Source organism: Hemitrygon akajei, unplaced genomic scaffold (assembly GCF_048418815.1).
Source record: "Hemitrygon akajei unplaced genomic scaffold, sHemAka1.3 Scf000043, whole genome shotgun sequence".
NCBI lineage: Eukaryota > Metazoa > Chordata > Chondrichthyes > Myliobatiformes > Dasyatidae > Hemitrygon > Hemitrygon akajei.
In genome coordinates this window covers 7,777,378-7,794,584 of record NW_027331929.1, presented here as the reverse complement: position 1 = coordinate 7,794,584, position 17,207 = coordinate 7,777,378, and the positions used below count along the sequence as shown (strand labels likewise).

At 47.7% G+C, this 17,207-nt stretch overlaps 1 protein-coding gene across 1 annotated transcript in view; it reads right to left on the bottom strand.

The window, feature by feature from the left end:
• Window positions 1-5,487: 5,487 nt before the first annotated feature.
• The window catches only part of LOC140720465 (uncharacterized), a 33,083-nt gene continuing 21,363 nt past the window's right edge, over window positions 5,488-17,207 (bottom strand). Inside the window, exons 7-10 of the mRNA XM_073035314.1 lie at window positions 13,096-13,227; window positions 11,052-11,194; window positions 8,147-8,211; window positions 5,488-6,468 (exon numbers count right to left, since the gene is read on the bottom strand). Of these exons, the coding sequence (XP_072891415.1) occupies window positions 6,279-6,468; window positions 8,147-8,211; window positions 11,052-11,194; window positions 13,096-13,227 (530 nt within the window). The 3' untranslated portion in view covers window positions 5,488-6,278. The remainder of the gene's footprint in view (window positions 6,469-8,146; window positions 8,212-11,051; window positions 11,195-13,095; window positions 13,228-17,207) is intronic.

Sequence of the window (17,207 nt, the reverse complement as noted above, 5' to 3'; positions counted from 1 at the left end):
CACTGATTGATCTTCTATCACACACACCCGGGGTCAGACACAGAGTGAATCTCCCTCCGCACCGTCCAATCTCACACTCCCGGAGTCAGGCACAGAGTGAATCTCTTCGCATTCCGTCCCATCTCACGCAGCCGGAGTGAAGCTCCCTCCACACTGTCCCATTACACAATCCCGGGGTTAGACACACTCTCAATGTCTCCGCACTCCGTCCCATCTCACGCACCCGGGTACATACACTGAGAGAGTCTCCTTCCAAGCATTTATTGACGATGCTTCATTTCACAGAGTTTTATTTACAACTCTATTCACAACCGTGACCGGACATATTGGATCGGAAAATGTGAAGACCGGTGAGTTTTGGACTGGCGCAGGTCTCTGGTGTTGGAGTGGGTCAGTGGGATCTATCTGGGGAATAACACGAGACTGTGGTGTGGGAATGGGGCAATGGGAGTAGTTTGGGGATTTCTTCATGGCTCTGGGGAGGGTGCAAGACAGTCTTGTAGGTACACTGTACTGACACGGGGCTGAGGAGTGTGAGTGTGTCAGTAGGATTTGTTTCTGTCGGGAAGTACTTGGGCAGTGCGATTAATTTGTGGACCGGACACCCGTTTGCAGGAGAGTATGCGACGGTGGGATCCTTTGTGGACTCAGGGGGAGGGGGAATCTGGGCAAATTTAATATTTGGGGATCTGACACAGAGCAGTATGTGTGTGCTATTTTTTTTTCTCTCTTATGCAATTGTTTAACCCTCTTTGACAGGAACGTGAAACCTAATCTCCTGTATACGGTGAAAGATAGAAAATCCACCTGCACTAGGTGTAAAGCGTACAGACGGACTTACAACTGCAGTGATGGACACTATTTCATCTGTGAGAAGTCTGCTCCTTTGTCCCCGGATGTTCTTGAAAAGATGCTTGAACTCTGTCAAGATCCCATGGGTGCACTTTGAATCAAGTGACGACCCGTCTTTCCACAACCCCCCGCAACTCTCCCTAACTCTCACTCCCCTATCCTCTCCAAATCTCCCAACATCTCTGCCTCATTCTCCTCGCCTACCCTCGTCCCCATTCTCTCTCCTGCTCTCCTTTGCAGCTCTCTATCCCCAACTATCCCGCTGCTTATCGCCATCTCCCACTCTGTTTCCCCTTTCCCTACTCCGTCCCTATCATACTCCCGCCCCTTCCGCTCTCCCTTCTCTTTCCAGCCAATCGTTCCCTACTCTCTGCACACCCACTCTCATCTTTATTCTGTGCCCTCTGGTTATGCCCCGGAAATGAATTAGTGAACTCGGGAACGTCAGCCCCAGTCCCAATCCCAATCTACTTTGTCCGTCGGTTCCTCGGCACCACCATCTTGTACACTGTCGTCTCTCTCTCCTTCAAAGCTTCTCACTATTGACCGTTTGGGCCCTTCCCTTCGACACTGAGGTTCAATAGCGCGTGAGCTCCAACGTACCTACAGCACCTTTGCCAGGGAACATCCTGTCCGAATCTACACTTGCCAGATCATTCCTGACCCCAATAAAGTTGGCCTTCCTCCAATTTAGAAGCGGTCCCGAAGGTCATACCTATCCATTTCCATAATGAGTTATTTCTAATGACATTACCATCACCAGATGCAAATTGGTCCCCGACACAAACTTATATTCCCTGCCTTTTCCCATTCGGCACTAAAATATCAATTGTTGCACACACTCGTTAGGACTTTATACGCATTGATAAAGGAATCTTTCTTGAAAACATTTGACAAACTACCCAACTCGTCCTTTGACTGTCTGGCGCTCACACCCAATATCTAAAAAATTGAAATCACACTTTATCACAACCTTATGCTTCTTGCAAGAGTCTGCGAACTCTCCACAGATCTATTCCTCTGAACCCACAGGATTGTTCGGTGGACGATAAAGTAGCCCCATGAACTAGTCCACACCTTCCTTATTTTTCAGTTCCGACTATAAAACCTCACTGAGACGAGACTGGGCACTGCCGTGATGTTATCACTGACTTGTAAAACCGCCTCTTCGCTCTTGAAATATTCCCAGATTAGCACGACTGAAACAGCGGAAACTGGAATTTTGAGCAAGCGGTACTGTCCCTGTTGCAGTCAAGTTTCACTAATATCCACAGTGTCAGGCTTAGAGGCGTTGACCCCTGACCTGAGCGCACTTGCTCTTCGAACAATACTACGTGAATTGAAACGTACGCAGCTCAGAACATGAGTACCCGCAGGCTCCACTTTTTGACTCATTACTTTGTCTGTGTTCTTAACAACGTCTGTCCCAACAACCAGTCAAATATCTGTAATGGCGTTCCTGTTTTCATCCCCTGCAACTCTAGTTTTTACCAACGCTTCCCATCTTTTGATGGCAAACCTTACCGCTGGGATATTAGTTTCAATCGAGTTCAGGTGTAAATTGAGAGAGTTGCTGATGCGAGAGGAAATGAAGGAGCTGAGCAAAGTGGGGGCGGTGAGGCGCAACCTCCAGACAGGTGTCTGTGCTGCCCCCCAGTGTTCGTTTGGCAGAAGACCATCTCTGTTGTGAACAATTGTAGATTACCGTGGCATTCAAAGTGACCAGGGGCTTCAAGCTGCATAAATGTGTGTGTGTGTGTGTGTGTGTGTGTGTGTGTGTGTGTGTGTGTGTGTGTGTGTGTCCGCGCGCGCGCGCGTGTGTGTGTGTGTGTGTGTGTGTGTGTGTGTGTGTGTTTGTGTGTGTGCGTGTGTGTGCGTGTGTGTGCGTGTGAGTGTGTGTGTGTGTGTGTGTGTGTGTGTGTGTGTGTGTGTGTGTGTGTGTGTGTGTACATACTGCTTGAATGTATTTCACTGATATCCCTCATATGCTTGCTCCCTTTCTGTTTTATACATATTATGTATGAATTGTGCCGTGTGGGAATGTTGGTGTTGTGTTTTGCAGCTTGGTCCTGGCTGTATTCAGGGTCATTCCTGTGTGACGGAATTTTGGCACCGCCGGCACATACATATGTTTAAGTCTTCTTACCTGTTTATATCATTCAACACTCCTGCCAGGTATTGCTGCTGCTCTGACTGCAATTATAAAGAAGGAAACGATAATTAAACTGAAAACAAATCAAACCACAGTTTTGTGCCTCTCTCATCCAAGACTCCCATCCTTGAAAAGATAAACCCTCTGACTTCAACTCATATCCAATTTCCCACCACTCTTTCCCTCTAGTCCGGCTCAGCTCTATTAGACATTTCCATCCTAGGGGTAAAAGATACAAGCTATATATTCTATTTGCGTCTCGTATTGTTATACACCTCAAAGAGAAACTTAACTGGAGGTTACATCTATCCTTTTCCATAATTACCCTGTCTCTAATGGCATTGCCATCACTAGATGCAAAGTGTTCCCCGACACAAACTTCTGTCCCCTGGCGTGTCCTATTCGATAGGATGAGATCAGGTATTGCACTCTCTCATTGGGACATTGATCTGCTGATTAGGGAAATTTGCTTAACTGAATAAGAACACTATCCCAGTGGTCCTTTCACAGTCTGAGGCTCACAGTCAATACCAAGAATGTTAAACTCACCCGATGTCACAACCTGATGTCTCTTACAACAGACTCCGAGCTCTCCATTGGTTTGTTCCTCTAAATCCCCAGACTGTTCGGTGGTCGATAATGTAGCCCCATGAACGAGTTCATACCTTTCTTATTCCTCACTTGCGCCATTAAAGCCTCGCCTCAGCCTAAATTATATGTACAGTAGCACGGCTAAAACAGCGGTAAACAGGAAGGCTGAGCTGACAGATTTCCTCTCCTGCAACCAAGACTTACTAATGGCTAAACTATCATCTTTCCAGTCGTTGGCCCCTACCCTGAGCTCATCTGCCTTTCGTACAATACTTCCTGCATTGAAAAGTACGCACCTCAGAACATGAGTCCCAGCGGGCTCAAACTTTTGCTTCCTGACTTTGTCTGAAGTGCTGACAAATTCTGTCCCATCAATGACTCAACTATTTGTTGAAACATTCTTGTTATCATCCTCCTGCAACTCTTGCTTAAACACCACAACGACCCCTTTTATAATGGCAAACCTTCCCGTCGGGGTATTAGTTCCGCTCCGGTTCAGGTGGAAACTGAGAGAGTTGCTCGATGGCGGAGAAAATGAAGGAGCTGCATAAAGAGGGCCGGTGTGGTGCGGCCTCCAGGCGAGGGTCTGTGCTGCCCCCCAGTGTTCGCTCAGCAGAAGACAAGTTCATTTGTCGTAGTTTGTAGATTTCGGTAGCTTTTAAAGTGCCAAGGACGTCAAGCTGCTTATATATATGCGTGCGCGCCCGTGTGTGTGTTTATGTGTATGTGTGTGCGTGCGTGAGTGCGCGTGTACACGCTTTTACTGATATCCTGTTAATTTCTGCTACCCTCTAACTTCCACTCAAATCCAATTAACCGCCACTCTTTCTCTCTCTCTCTCTCTCTACACAGACACACACACACACACACACACACACACGCACACACACACACACACACACACACACACACACACACACACACACACACACACACACACACACACACACACGCAAACACACACACACAGATTCAAACACCGAGTGAAAATCTCTCCATACAGTCGCATCCAAAACACCTGTGTTCAGACAGAGACTGAAGCTCCGTCCACACCGTCCCGTCACATACTTGACGTCAGACACTGGGTGATGCTTTCTCCGGACCGTCCTATCGCACACACCCGGGTTCAGGCACAAACTGAAGCTTACTCCCCCTGGTTCCCTTTAGCAACTCTCATGTTCCGAAGCTCCTTCCCTCTCTCCAATCCCCAAAACTCCCCCATTCCAGCAGTCTTGAATTGTGTGCCGGCTCGGAGAATGTGCGTGTGTTTGTGTTCAGAGGGTGTGCAGGGAACAGGAGAGAATTGGAAGAGGTTTTGGTGGGAGCACGGACATGGTGGTGAGATAGCAGTGACTGGGTTGATGAGTTATTGAACCAAACGATCGGCCTGTTCACACAGAACAGTGCAGATGCTCAGAACCGAGAGATCGATATCCGGTGGAAGGGGGCTGGGTGCTTTAACAACAGACGTCATCTCTCCCCCTTTCTACCCATAATTCCATATAAACAGAGAGAGAGGGAGGCTTGTAGAGGAGGGAGAGGGTTAATGGAACCGTGGAGATCTGCAGGGGATGGAGCGGGTCAGGGAGACGGAGAGACGAGCTGGGGAAGCAAGAGATAACGGAGACGGTACGGAGTGTAGGGGATGGAGAGGTGATAGAGACAGGATATGTGGAATAAGATGGCGGTGGCTGCAACGGGAAGGACTGTAGGGGAAGTCGTGGATGACGGTGACGAGGATGGTCGGCTGGGAAGGATGGTTGATGACGAACAGGAGACTGAAAACTCAATGAACCAGGAACACCTACTTCCCCTCCGCCAGCATATTCTTGAACGCACCAGCACCACCTCCACATTTGTGCGGCATTTATTAGCTTTTTGCATTTGAAATTTATTTTACATATTTGCGCCCTACCGATTCCTCAAAAGAACAAATTTCAGGTGGTCTAAGTCACAGATAATAAAACAGAACGTGAATCCGGTAGAAAAGATGCGATACAGGTGGACAGGACATTTGACACGCTGGCCTTCATCAGTCAGGACACTGAGTACGGGGGTCGGAGGTCACGTTGCAATTGCAGATGACGTCGGTCACGCCGCACTTGGAGTATGGAGTTCAGTTCTGCTTGCCTTGCTCTAAGAGAAATCTCAACGAACTGGAAAGATTGCAGAGGGAGATTTCCGAGGTTGCTGCCGGGGTAGGAGGGACTGAGTTATGGAGCGATGTTGGGAATTCTGAGACCTTTTTTCGGTGACCTTACAGAGGTGTACAAAACCACGAGGGACACAGATAAGGTGAATGCCTGCACTGTGTTTTCCCAGGACTGGGTTACCCAGAACATTAGGGACATGGTTGAGGTGAGAGTAGCTGGAAAGAGTAACGAGAGAGCGAGAGGAGTTAGATTTAAAAAAAAAGAGATGGGATGGGAGACAGTGGTAGACAGCGAGTAGAGACGGGGGAGAGAGATTATGAAGACAAGGGAGAAGAGTTGGGGAAGAAGGACGCAAGAAAGCGAGTCGAATGAAATGAGGATGTAATAGAGAACGTGGGAGAGGAGGAGGATGAGTGAGAGAGAGTTTGTAGGAACGGGAGTAAAGAAAAGGTGAGATGAAGAATAACAGAGCGATAGAAAAGATGAGCTGTTGAGAGTCGGAGAGAGAGATGGGGAGAACGAGGGTGTTATCATTTGATTGAAGTCATCCCCACGGGCTGTTGACAGAGATCCCGGATCTTTTCAGGAATATCCGAGCATAAAGGTTCAGACTTCTCACAAATGAAACGGTGCTGATCTTGTTTGCATCCTTTACCTTTACATTGACTGCATTCGAAATTTCCATCCTTCTTTTTGTAAACCAGTTTAGAGGCCACTTTCCTGTTAAAGAGGGGGAACCAAGTGCAAAGATGACAAAGCTCCTCCATCAGAGAATCCCGAGTCAATCCCCGAAATCGCTGACGCACTCCCTCACCTTTGACCTGTGGCAGACCCCAAAATCTCCTATTAACCCAGTTTCCCAGCATAACCCTGTGTCAGTTTCTAGAATACTCACACTGTCCCAGTCTCACCCTGCAGCCCTGCATCAGTCCCCAAATTTATACCGCGCCCCACGTTCTCCACACAGACCGGTGTCAGACCACAGAATAATCCCAGTGCCCCACTTTCTCATCACAGGCCCTAAAATACACCCATAGCTCCACACTCTCTACAAGGACACATGTTAGTCCCCAAAATGCTCCCTCTGCTTCACACTCTCTCAGGAGGCCTGCTTTCTACAGCAAAATACTCCCACTTTCCACTCTCACCCCACATATCAGTGCCAGTCCAATGTACGCACACTGCATCACTTTCTCCGCAAAGACCCGTGTCGGTCCCCAAAATACTCCCACTTCGCACTCTCAACCCAAAGGCACGTTCCAGCCCTGAAAATAATCCCACTGCCCAACGTTCTTGTTCGAGACCAGTGTCAGAAAGCAAAACACTCCCACTTCCCACTCTCTTCCCATAGACCTCTGTCAATGCCCTAACTAATGCCAGTGACAATTTCTCTATCCACAGATCTGTGCCAGTCCGCAAAGTACTCCCACTGCTTCACTCTCTCCCAGGGCCTGTGTCATATAACCATATAACATATGACAATTAAAGCACCGAAGCAGGCCATCTTGGTCCTTCTAGTCCGTGCCGAACGCTTACTCTCACCTAATCCCACTGGCCTGCACTCAGTCTATAACAGTCCAATCATTCCTGTCCATATACCTGTCCAATTTTAAATGACAATACCGAACGTGCCACTACCACCACTACTGAAAGCTTGTTCCACACAGCTACCACTCTCTGAATAAAGTAATTCCACCTCGTTTTACCGTTAAACTTCCGCCCCCTAACTCTGAACTCCTGTCCTCCTGTTTGAATCTCCCCTACTCTCAATGGAGAAAGCCTATCCATGTCAACACTGTCTATCCCCCTCATAATTTTAAATGCCTTATATCAAGTCCCCCTCAACTTTCTACGTTCCAAAAATTAAAAACCTAACTTGTTCAACATTTCCCTATAACTTAGCTGCTGAAATATTCTAGTAAATCTTCTCTGTACTTTCTCTATTTTGTTGACATCTTTCCTATACTTCGGTAACCAGAACTGGACACAATACTCCAATTTCGGACTTACCAATGAATTGTACAATTTTAGCATTTCATCCTATACACCATGTTCTGGTTTATAAAGGCCAACATACCAAAAGCTTTCTTCACCATCTTATCCACATGAGATTCAACCTTCAGGGAACTATGACAATTATTCCTAGATCACTCTGTTCTACTGCATTCTTCAATGTATAACCATTTACAATGTATGTACTATTTGGATTATTTCTACCAAAATGTAGCACATCAAATTTAACAGCATTAAACTACAATTGACGTTCTTCATCCCACTCATCTGACAGGCCTAAATCTCTCTGCAGGCTTTGATAACATACTTCATTATCCACAACGCCACCCAAACTAATCCTGTGGCCTACTCTATCATCAGGAGCCTGGATGACGTGCAATCTCACCCCACTTTGCATTTTCCAATCCAGTATGAACTGCCGGGGTCGCCGAAGGCGTAGTGAATAGAATTCTGTGAAATAAAATTATTATCATTAAGGATTAATCGAGCACAATTTAGGTCACTCTAATTCTGTCCCTGGGAGTGTTGATGGGATGCTGTGAAGGGAGATTCACTCTGTGTCTGACCGCGGGAGTGTGTGATGGGACACTGTGGAGGGAGCTTCACTCTGTGTCTGACCCCGGGAGTATGTGACGGGACGGTGTGGAGGGAGATTCACTCTGTGTCTGAACCCGGGAGTGTGTGATGGGACGGTGTGGAGGGAGATTCACTCCGTGCCTGATCCCAGGAGTGTCTGTGTTGCGACGGTATGGAGGGAGATTCACTCTGTGTCTGACACCGGGTGTGTGTGACGGGACGGTGCGGTCGGAGATACATTCATTGTCTGACCCCGGGTGTGTGGGTCGGGACGGTGCCGAGTGAGATTCACTCAGTGTGTGATCCGGAGGGAGTGTGAAGGGACGGTGTAGAGGGAGATTCACTCAGTGTCTAACCCCGGGAGTGTGTGATGGGACTGTGAGGATAGAGATTCACTCAGTGTCTGACACCGGGAGAGTGTGATGGGACGGTGTGGAAGGAGATTCACTCTGTGTCGGAACCCGGGAGTGTGTCATGGGACGGTGTGGAGGGAGCCTCACTCTGTGTCTGACCCCGGGAGTGTGTGATGGGACGGTGTGGAAGGAGATTCACTCTGTGTCTGACTACGGGACAGTGTGATGGGACGGTGCGGAGGGAGATTCACTCTGTGTCTGACGCAAGGAGTGTGTGATGGGACCGTGTTGAGGAAGATTCACTCTGTGTCCGACCGCGGGAATGTGTCCTGGGACGGTGTGGAGGGAGAATCACTCTGTGGCTGACCCCGGGAGTTTGTGATGGGACTGTGTGGGGAGAGATTCACTCTGTGTCTGACCCCTGGAGTGTGTGACTGGACGGTCTGGAAGGAGATTCACTCTGTGTCTGACTACGGGACAGTGTGATGTGACGGTGTGGAGGGAGATTCACTCTGTGTCTGACGCCAGGAGTGTGTGATGGGACGGTGTTGAGGAAGATTCACTCTGTGTCCGACCGCGGGAATGTGTCCTGGGACGGTGTGGAAGGAGAATCACTCTGTGGCTGACAACGGGAGTGTGTGATGGCACGGTGTGCAGGGAGGTTAAATCTGCGTCTCACCCCCTCACTCCGTGTGTGTGTGATGGGGCTCTGTGTTTGACACTGCGAGAGTCTGATGGGAAGCTCAGGTTGGGTGGTGGGGCGTGGTCATGTGTGAGTCTGACACCGGCAACGGTAGCGCGTGCCTGGACGGTGTGCCGCCCCGTGTCTGAACCCAGTGCTGTCTGTGATTGGACGGTGCGGAGGGAGCTTCTCTAGTTTTCTGACCCCTGTATTGTGTGACGTCACTGGCTAGAAAGAGCATCATACTGTGCCTGACCACAGGAGCGTGCGGCGGGATGGTGCAGAGAGTGTTTCATTTCCTATCTGATCACGGGTGGGTGTATTGGGGTAGCGTGGAGGGAGGTTCACTCTGTGGTTGTCCGCAGAACATTGTGATGTGAGAGAATGCAAGGAGCTTCGCTCCATGATTGACCAAAGGAGTGTGTGATCGTGGCGTGGAGAGAAAGCTTCAGTCTGAGGATGACCCGGAGCTATGGGCCAGTGTGGGAGAAAGTTCACTCTGTGTCTGACCCAGAGATGTGCGATGGGACGGTTTGGAGGAAGCATCACCCTATACCTGACCTCGGGAGAGTGTGCAGGGACGGTGGGGAGGTAGGCTCCTTCTCTGTCTGACCACGGCACTGTGAGGTCTGACGGTGAAGTGGGAGATTCACTCCCTCTCTGACACCAGGATTGTGTGTTCTGATGCTGTACAATGACCTGTACTCTGTGTCTGACGCCAGGGGTATGTGATGGGACAATGTGGAGGGAGATTCACTCTGTCTGACCCCGGGAGTGCGTGATGGGACGTGGTGGAGGAAACTTCACTCTGTGTCTGGCCCCGGGAGTGTGTGATGGGACGTGGTGGAGGAAACTTCACTCTGTGTCTGGCCCCGGGAGTGTGTGATGGGACGGTGTGGAGGGGGATTCTCTATGTGTCTGGCACCGGGAGTGTGTGATGGGACGGTGTGGAGGGAGATTCACTCTGTGTCTGGCACCGGGAGTGTGTGATGGGACGGTGTGGAAGGAGAATCACTCTGTGGCTGACAACGGGAGTGTGTGATGGGACGGTGTGGAGGGGGATTCTCTATGTGTCTGGCACCGGGAGTGTGTGATGGGACGGTGTGGAGGGAGATTCACTCTGTGTCTGGCACCGGGAGTGTGTGATGGGACGTGGTGGAGGAAACTTCACTCTGTGTCTGGCACCGGGAGTGTGTGATGGGACGGTGTGGAAGGAGAATCACTCTGTGGCTGACAACGGAAGTTTGTGATGGGACGGTGTGGAGAGAGATTCACTCTGTGTCTGACCCCTGGAGTGTGTGACTGGACGGTCTGGAGGGAGATTCACTCTGTGTCTGACCCCGGGAGAGTGTGATGGGACGGTGTGGGGGGAGATTCACTCTGTGTCTGACCCCGGGACTGTGTGATGTGACGGTATGGAGGGAGCTTCCCTCAGTGTCTGACCCCAGGAGTGTGTGCTGGGGCGTTGTGGAAGGAGATTCTCTCTGTGTCTGACCCCGTGACTGTGTGATGGGAATGTGTGGAGGGATATTCACTCTGTATTTGACCTCGGGAGTGTATGATGGGACGGTGCGGAGTTAGCTCCACTCAGTGTTTGACCACGGGAGTGTGTGATGGGATGAAGTGGACGGATGTTCACGCTGGTGAATTGATATATATTCTGCCGATCTGACACATACCTCTTCCTCTCTAGAGTTTATTTCAAGAAGTTTTGAATCAGAGTTAGAACAATTTTGCTTCGCCTCAGCGTAGGACATTTCAACCGTGGATATGAAATAACACCCGACTTCAATTCTGATCCATTCCTGGGAAAGAGCTTGCTCTGGAAATAACGAACAAGTAACAGTGAATGTTCCTCCGTCCGTCCATTGCATCCTGGGAACAGATACAGAGTGAATCTCCCTCCACACCGTCCCAACACACACTCCCTGTGTCAGACACAGAGTGAATCTTCCTCCACATCGTCCCAACATATACTTCCGTGGTCAGACACAGAGTGAATCTCCCTCCATACTGTCTCATCACACACTCCCGGGGTCAGACACAGAGTGAAACTCCCTCCACACCGTCCCGTCACAGACTCGCCGGGTCAGACACAGAGTGAAGCTCCCTCCACACCGTCCCGTCACACACTCGCCGGGGTCAGACACAGAGTGAATCTCCCTCCACACCGTCCCATCACACTCTCCCGGGGTCAGACACAGATTGAGGATCCCTCTAAATTGCCCTGTTAGTCGTTCCCGGGGTCAGATACAAACTTCCTCCACACCGTCCTATCACGCATTCACGTATTCAGACTCAAACTGAAGCTTGTTCACACCGCTCCATCATACTCTCCTGCCGTCAAACTCAAATTGAATCTCCCGCCACGGCAGCCCATTACACACTCCCGGGACTCGTCAGAACGTATAGGCTCCCTCAACACTGTCCCGTCACAGATATCAGGAGTCAGTTACACATCTCCTTCCCACCATCCTATCACAAACTTCCTGAGGGACAGACGCAAATAGAATTTCAATGCACCCTGTCCCGTCACACACTCCCGGGTTAAGAGACATTATTTTACTCCGAATCACGGAACCCGCTTTCAGACACTGAGGAAATCTCCTTCAACACTGCCCATCACAGAATCCACGGTAAAAGCACAGAGTGAAACCCCCTTACACTATGATATCATACATACCCAAGTCAATCACAGAGTGAATCTCTCTCTCCCCCCCCCCCCCCCTCTCTCTCTCTCTCTCTCTCTCTCTCTCTCCTCTCTCTCTCTCTCTCTCTCTCTCTCTCTCTCTCTCTCTCTCTCTCTCTCTCTCTATGTGTCTCCAGGGTCCCATCACACAAATATGATGTATTATCTGTATTATCGGACGCCCGTGCGGACCGTCTCTCTGACTCAGAGAACATTATTTAGATCCCTCTAAAAAGTTCAGTCACACTGAGTCTTGGTCAGACACAATGTGCCTCTCGCTCTCCGCGGCCCTAGCGGTCGACACTCCAGCGGTCAGACACAGAAAGAAACTCCCTCAGCACACACGACAAATGTCAGAGGGAGAGTGATTCTCCCTCTACAGATTCTCAACACACCACAGAACAAAGTGTCAGACACAGAGGGAAGCTGCCTCCACACAGTCACATCACACACTCCCGAGACTAACACAGTGTGAATCTCTATACTTACATACCATCATACACTCACTGGGGAGTCACAGAGTGACGCTCTCTCTGAACCGTCCCATCACACACCACTGTGTTCCCACGCAAAGCGAAGCTCCGCCCACACACTCCCATTTCACACTCCCGAGGTCAGACTCCCTCCACAACATCCAATCACACAGTCTGGTATCATATAGAATGAACGTCCTTCTGCGATCTTCCATCACACAATCCCACTGTCAGACACAGAGTGAAGCTCCATCCGTACAGTCCCATTAGACAATCATAGTGTGAAGCTGTAATGTTCCGTCTCACAATCCCGTGGTCAGACAGAGAGTGAATCCACCTCCACAGCGTCTTTTCACACTCTCCTGGATTCTGCGATAGTGAAACATTCTCCACGTATCCCCATCACACACTCACTGGGTCAAACACAGAGTGAACCATCTATTCAGACAGTCCAGATGTCAAGTCCCATCACACACTGTCGGATTCAGACAGAGTGACGCTTCCTCTCTCCATGCCTACCCTGTGATGAGGTGCGGGTGAAAGAGGGGGACGCTGCCTCACCTCTTCTTCTGGTCAACAATTCACAGATTTGAGCCTTGGTTTCGTTGACAGATCTGTACTTCGTTTGCATCTCAGTGAACTGGTGAGGGAGATCGCTTTGCATTCGTTTAAGTGACTGACGAATCTGTGATACTGAGAGAGATGGTGAAGGATGTTTAGCGTTTATAGTGACACGTGAGTCAGCGTCAGGCTACCGAACGGGTCACAAAGAGTGTTGTGTCAGTGTCACGGTGAAGCGTTTCACAGTTAAGGATATTTATATTATTAATAATAACAGTTAAGGTATTAATATTGAAATAGTAAAATGGATTCAACAGTGGCTGGATGGGAGATGCCAGAGAGTAGTGGTGGATAACTGTTTGGAGGCCGGTGACTAGTGGTGTGCCTCAGGGATCTGTACTGGGTCCAATGTTGCTTGTCATACACATTAGTGATCTGGATGATGGGGTGGTAAATTGGTTTAGTAAGTATGCATGTTTAAAACGCAGAAAGAGGCGGAGGGGGAAGTGATAAAAGAAGCTCGGAGAGAAGCTGTGTTTTTTTTGTAACAGATCGGGGCAAAGTGGCCAGACTGCGCAGGCGCGTGACTTAGTGCGACAGAGGTTTAAAAAGGAGATGAAGTTTTCAAAAGTTATTTAAATCTAAGCAAGAGGCGAAGAGGGAAGAGGTAAAAGAAGCTCGGAGAGAAGCTGTATTTTTTTTTAAAAGATCGCTGCAAACAGGCTAGACTGCGCAGGCGTGTGACGTAGTGCGCCAAAAGTTTAAAAAGGAAGATCGCCACAGACAGCTGCCATTGTCCGCGTGGACTGAGGCAGAGTGGGTCGGTTTTAGCTCAATCATCCTTCGACGAGAACAGTATTCTTGCAGGTAGGTTTGCTAGAGAGGCTCCAGTGGATTGAATCTAGATACAAGTGGGGAAGGGAACCAGAGTATAGGAACAGGTAGATGGGAGAAGGAAGAAAAAGAAGACAGTAAACCTCTTTGTACTGTTAGTGATAAACAGAGAGGAAGAGGTGGAGAAAATATAAATACATTTATTTTAATGTTGGAACTTTGCAAAAGAAAGGTGGATGAGCTGAGAGCATGGATTGATACCTCAAAATATGGTGTTGCAGCTATTAGTGAAACATGGTTGCAGGAGGGGTGCGATTGGCAATAAATATTACTGGATTTTGTTGCATCTGGTGTAATAAAATCGGAGGGACAAGAGGTGGAGGTGTTGCGTTGTGTGTCAGAGAAAGTATTACTGCGGTGCTCTGTTAGGTTAGATTAGAAGGCTCGTCTAGGGAGACTATTTGGGTGGAATTGAGGAATGGGACAGATGTAGTAACACTTAAAGGGGTGTATTATAGACCACCTACTGGGGAGCGAGAATTGGAGGAGCAAATGTGTAAGGAGATATCAGATATTTGTAGTAAGAACAGGGTTGTGATTCTAGGAGATTTTAATTTTCAACATTTAGAATGGGAAGCCCATACTGTAAAAGGGATGGATGGTTTGGAGTTTGCAAAATGTCTGCAGGATAGTTTTTTGCAGCAATACATAGAGGTACCAACTAGAGAAGGGGCGGTGCTGGATCTTCTGTTAGGGAATGAAATAGGTCAGGTTACGGAGGTTAGTGTTGGGCAGCACTTCGGGTCCAGTGATCACAATTCCATTGGTTTCAATATAATTATGGAGAAGGATAGATCTGGACCCAGGGTTGAGATTTTTGATTGGAGAAAGGCTAACTTTGAGGCGATGCGAAAGGATTTAGAAGGAGTGGATTGGGACAATTTGTATTATGCGAAGGATGTAATAGCGAAATCGCGGTCAAATAAAGGTGAAAATTTGAGGGTACAGAATACTTATGTTGCTGTTAGGTTGAAAGGAAAGGTTATAAGTTTGAGAGAGCCATGATTTTCAAAGGATATTGAAACCTTGGTTAGGAAAAAGAGAGATATCTGCAATAAATATAGCCAACATGGAGTAAATGAGGTGCTCGAGGAATATAAAGAATATAAGAAGAATCTTAAGAAAGAAATTAGAAAATCTAAAAGAAGATACGAGGTTGCTTTGGCAATTAAAGTGAAAATACAGTTTCTACAGTTCTATTAATAGCAAAAGGATATTGAGGGATAAAATTGGTCCCTTAGAGAATCAGAATCGACAGTTATGTGCGGAGCTGAAAGTGATGGGGGATATTTTGATCAATTTATTTTCTTCGGTATTAACTGAGGAGAAGGATATTGAATTGTATAAGGGAAGTTATGGAAACGATGAGGATTAAAGAGGAGGAAGTACTGGCGCTTTTAATGATTATAAAAGTGGATAAATCTCCGAGTCCTGCCAGGATATTCCCTCGGACCTTGAGGGAGGGTAGTGTAGAAATAGAAGCGGCTCTGATAGAAGTATTTCAAATGTCATTAGAAACGGGGAAGGTGCCGGAGGATTGGCGTATTGCTCGTGTGGTTCCATTGTTTAAAAAGAGTTCTAAGAGTAAACCTAGAAATTATAGCCCTGTCTATTTGACGTCAGTGGTGAATAAATTAATGGAAAGTATTCTTAGAGATAGTATATATAATTATCTGGATAGACAGGGTCTGATTAGGAACAATCAACATGGATTTCTGCGTGGAAGGTCAAGTTTGACAAATATTACTGAATTCTTTGAAGAGGTTACGAGGAAAGCTGACGAGGGTAAGGCAGTGGATGTTGTTTATATGTACTTCAGTAAGGCATTTGACAAGGTTCCACACGGAAGGTTAGTAAGGAAGGTTCAATAGTTAGGTATTAATACTGAAGCATTAAATTGGATTCAACAGTGGCTGGATGGGTGATGCCAGAGAGTAGTGGTGGATAACTGTTTGTCAGGTTGGAGGCAGGTAACTAGTGGTCTGCCTTTGGATCTGTACTGGGTCCAATGTTGTTTGTCGTATACATTAATGATCTGGATGATGGGGTGGTAAATTGGATTCGTAAGTAGGCCGATGATACTAAGGTAGGTGGCGTTGTGGATAATTAATTAGGTTTTCAAAGTTTGCAGAGAGATTTAGGCCAGTTAGAAGAGTGGGCTGAACGATTGCAGATGGAGTTTAATGCTGATAAGTGTGAGGTGCTACATTTCGGTAGGATTAATCAAAATAGGACATACATGGTAAATGGTAAGGCATTGAAGAATGCAGCAGAAGAGAGTGATCTAGGAATAATGGTGCATAGTTCCCTGAAGGTGGAATCTCATGTCGATAGGGTGGTAAAGAAATCTTCTGGTATTTTGGCCTTTATAAACCAGAGCATTGAGTATAGGAGTCGGGATGTAATGTTAAAATTGTACAGCGCATTGGTAAGGCCGAATTTGAAGTATTGTGTACAGTTCTGGTCACCGAATTATAGGAAAGATGTCAACAAAATAGAGAGAGGACAGAGATTATATGCTAGAATGTTACCCGTGTTTCAGCACCAAAGTTACAGGAAAAATTTGAACAAGTTAGGTCTTTATTCTTCGGAGCCTATAAGATTAAGTGCGGAAATTGATAGAAGAATGTAAAATTATGATGGGGATAGATAGAGTTGACGTGGATAGGCTATATCCATTGAGAGTAGGTGATATTCAAACAGGAGGACATAAGTTGACAGTCGGGAGCTAAAGTTTAAGGGTATCACAAGGGGGAATTTTTTTACTCAGAGAGTGGTATCTCTGTGGAACGAGCTTCTAGTAGAAGTGGTTGAGGCAGTTTCGGTATTGTCATTTAAAGTAAAATTGCATATGTGTATGAGCAGGAAACGAGTGGAGGTTTATGGGCAGAGTGCCGGTCAGTGGGAGTAGTAGAGAGTAAGTTTTCGGCACGGACTAGAAGGTTCGAGATGGCCTCTTTCCGTGCTCTAATTGTTATATATTTATATGGCTATATGTTGGGGGCACAGGTAGAGGCGTCGGCGCAAAATTGAGCAAACTTGTATCACTCTGAGGGGTGTATCAATGTCCCGGTGAAGGTTTTGCTGATGTTACAATGGGCGTCTGCGTCAGTATCGTGAGGGGAATGTCCGAGTTGCTGTGAGGAACGTGTCGGTGTCACTGTGATTGGAATTTCTGTGCCCCGGCGAGTGGTGCGCCGGGTCACAATGACGTCAGA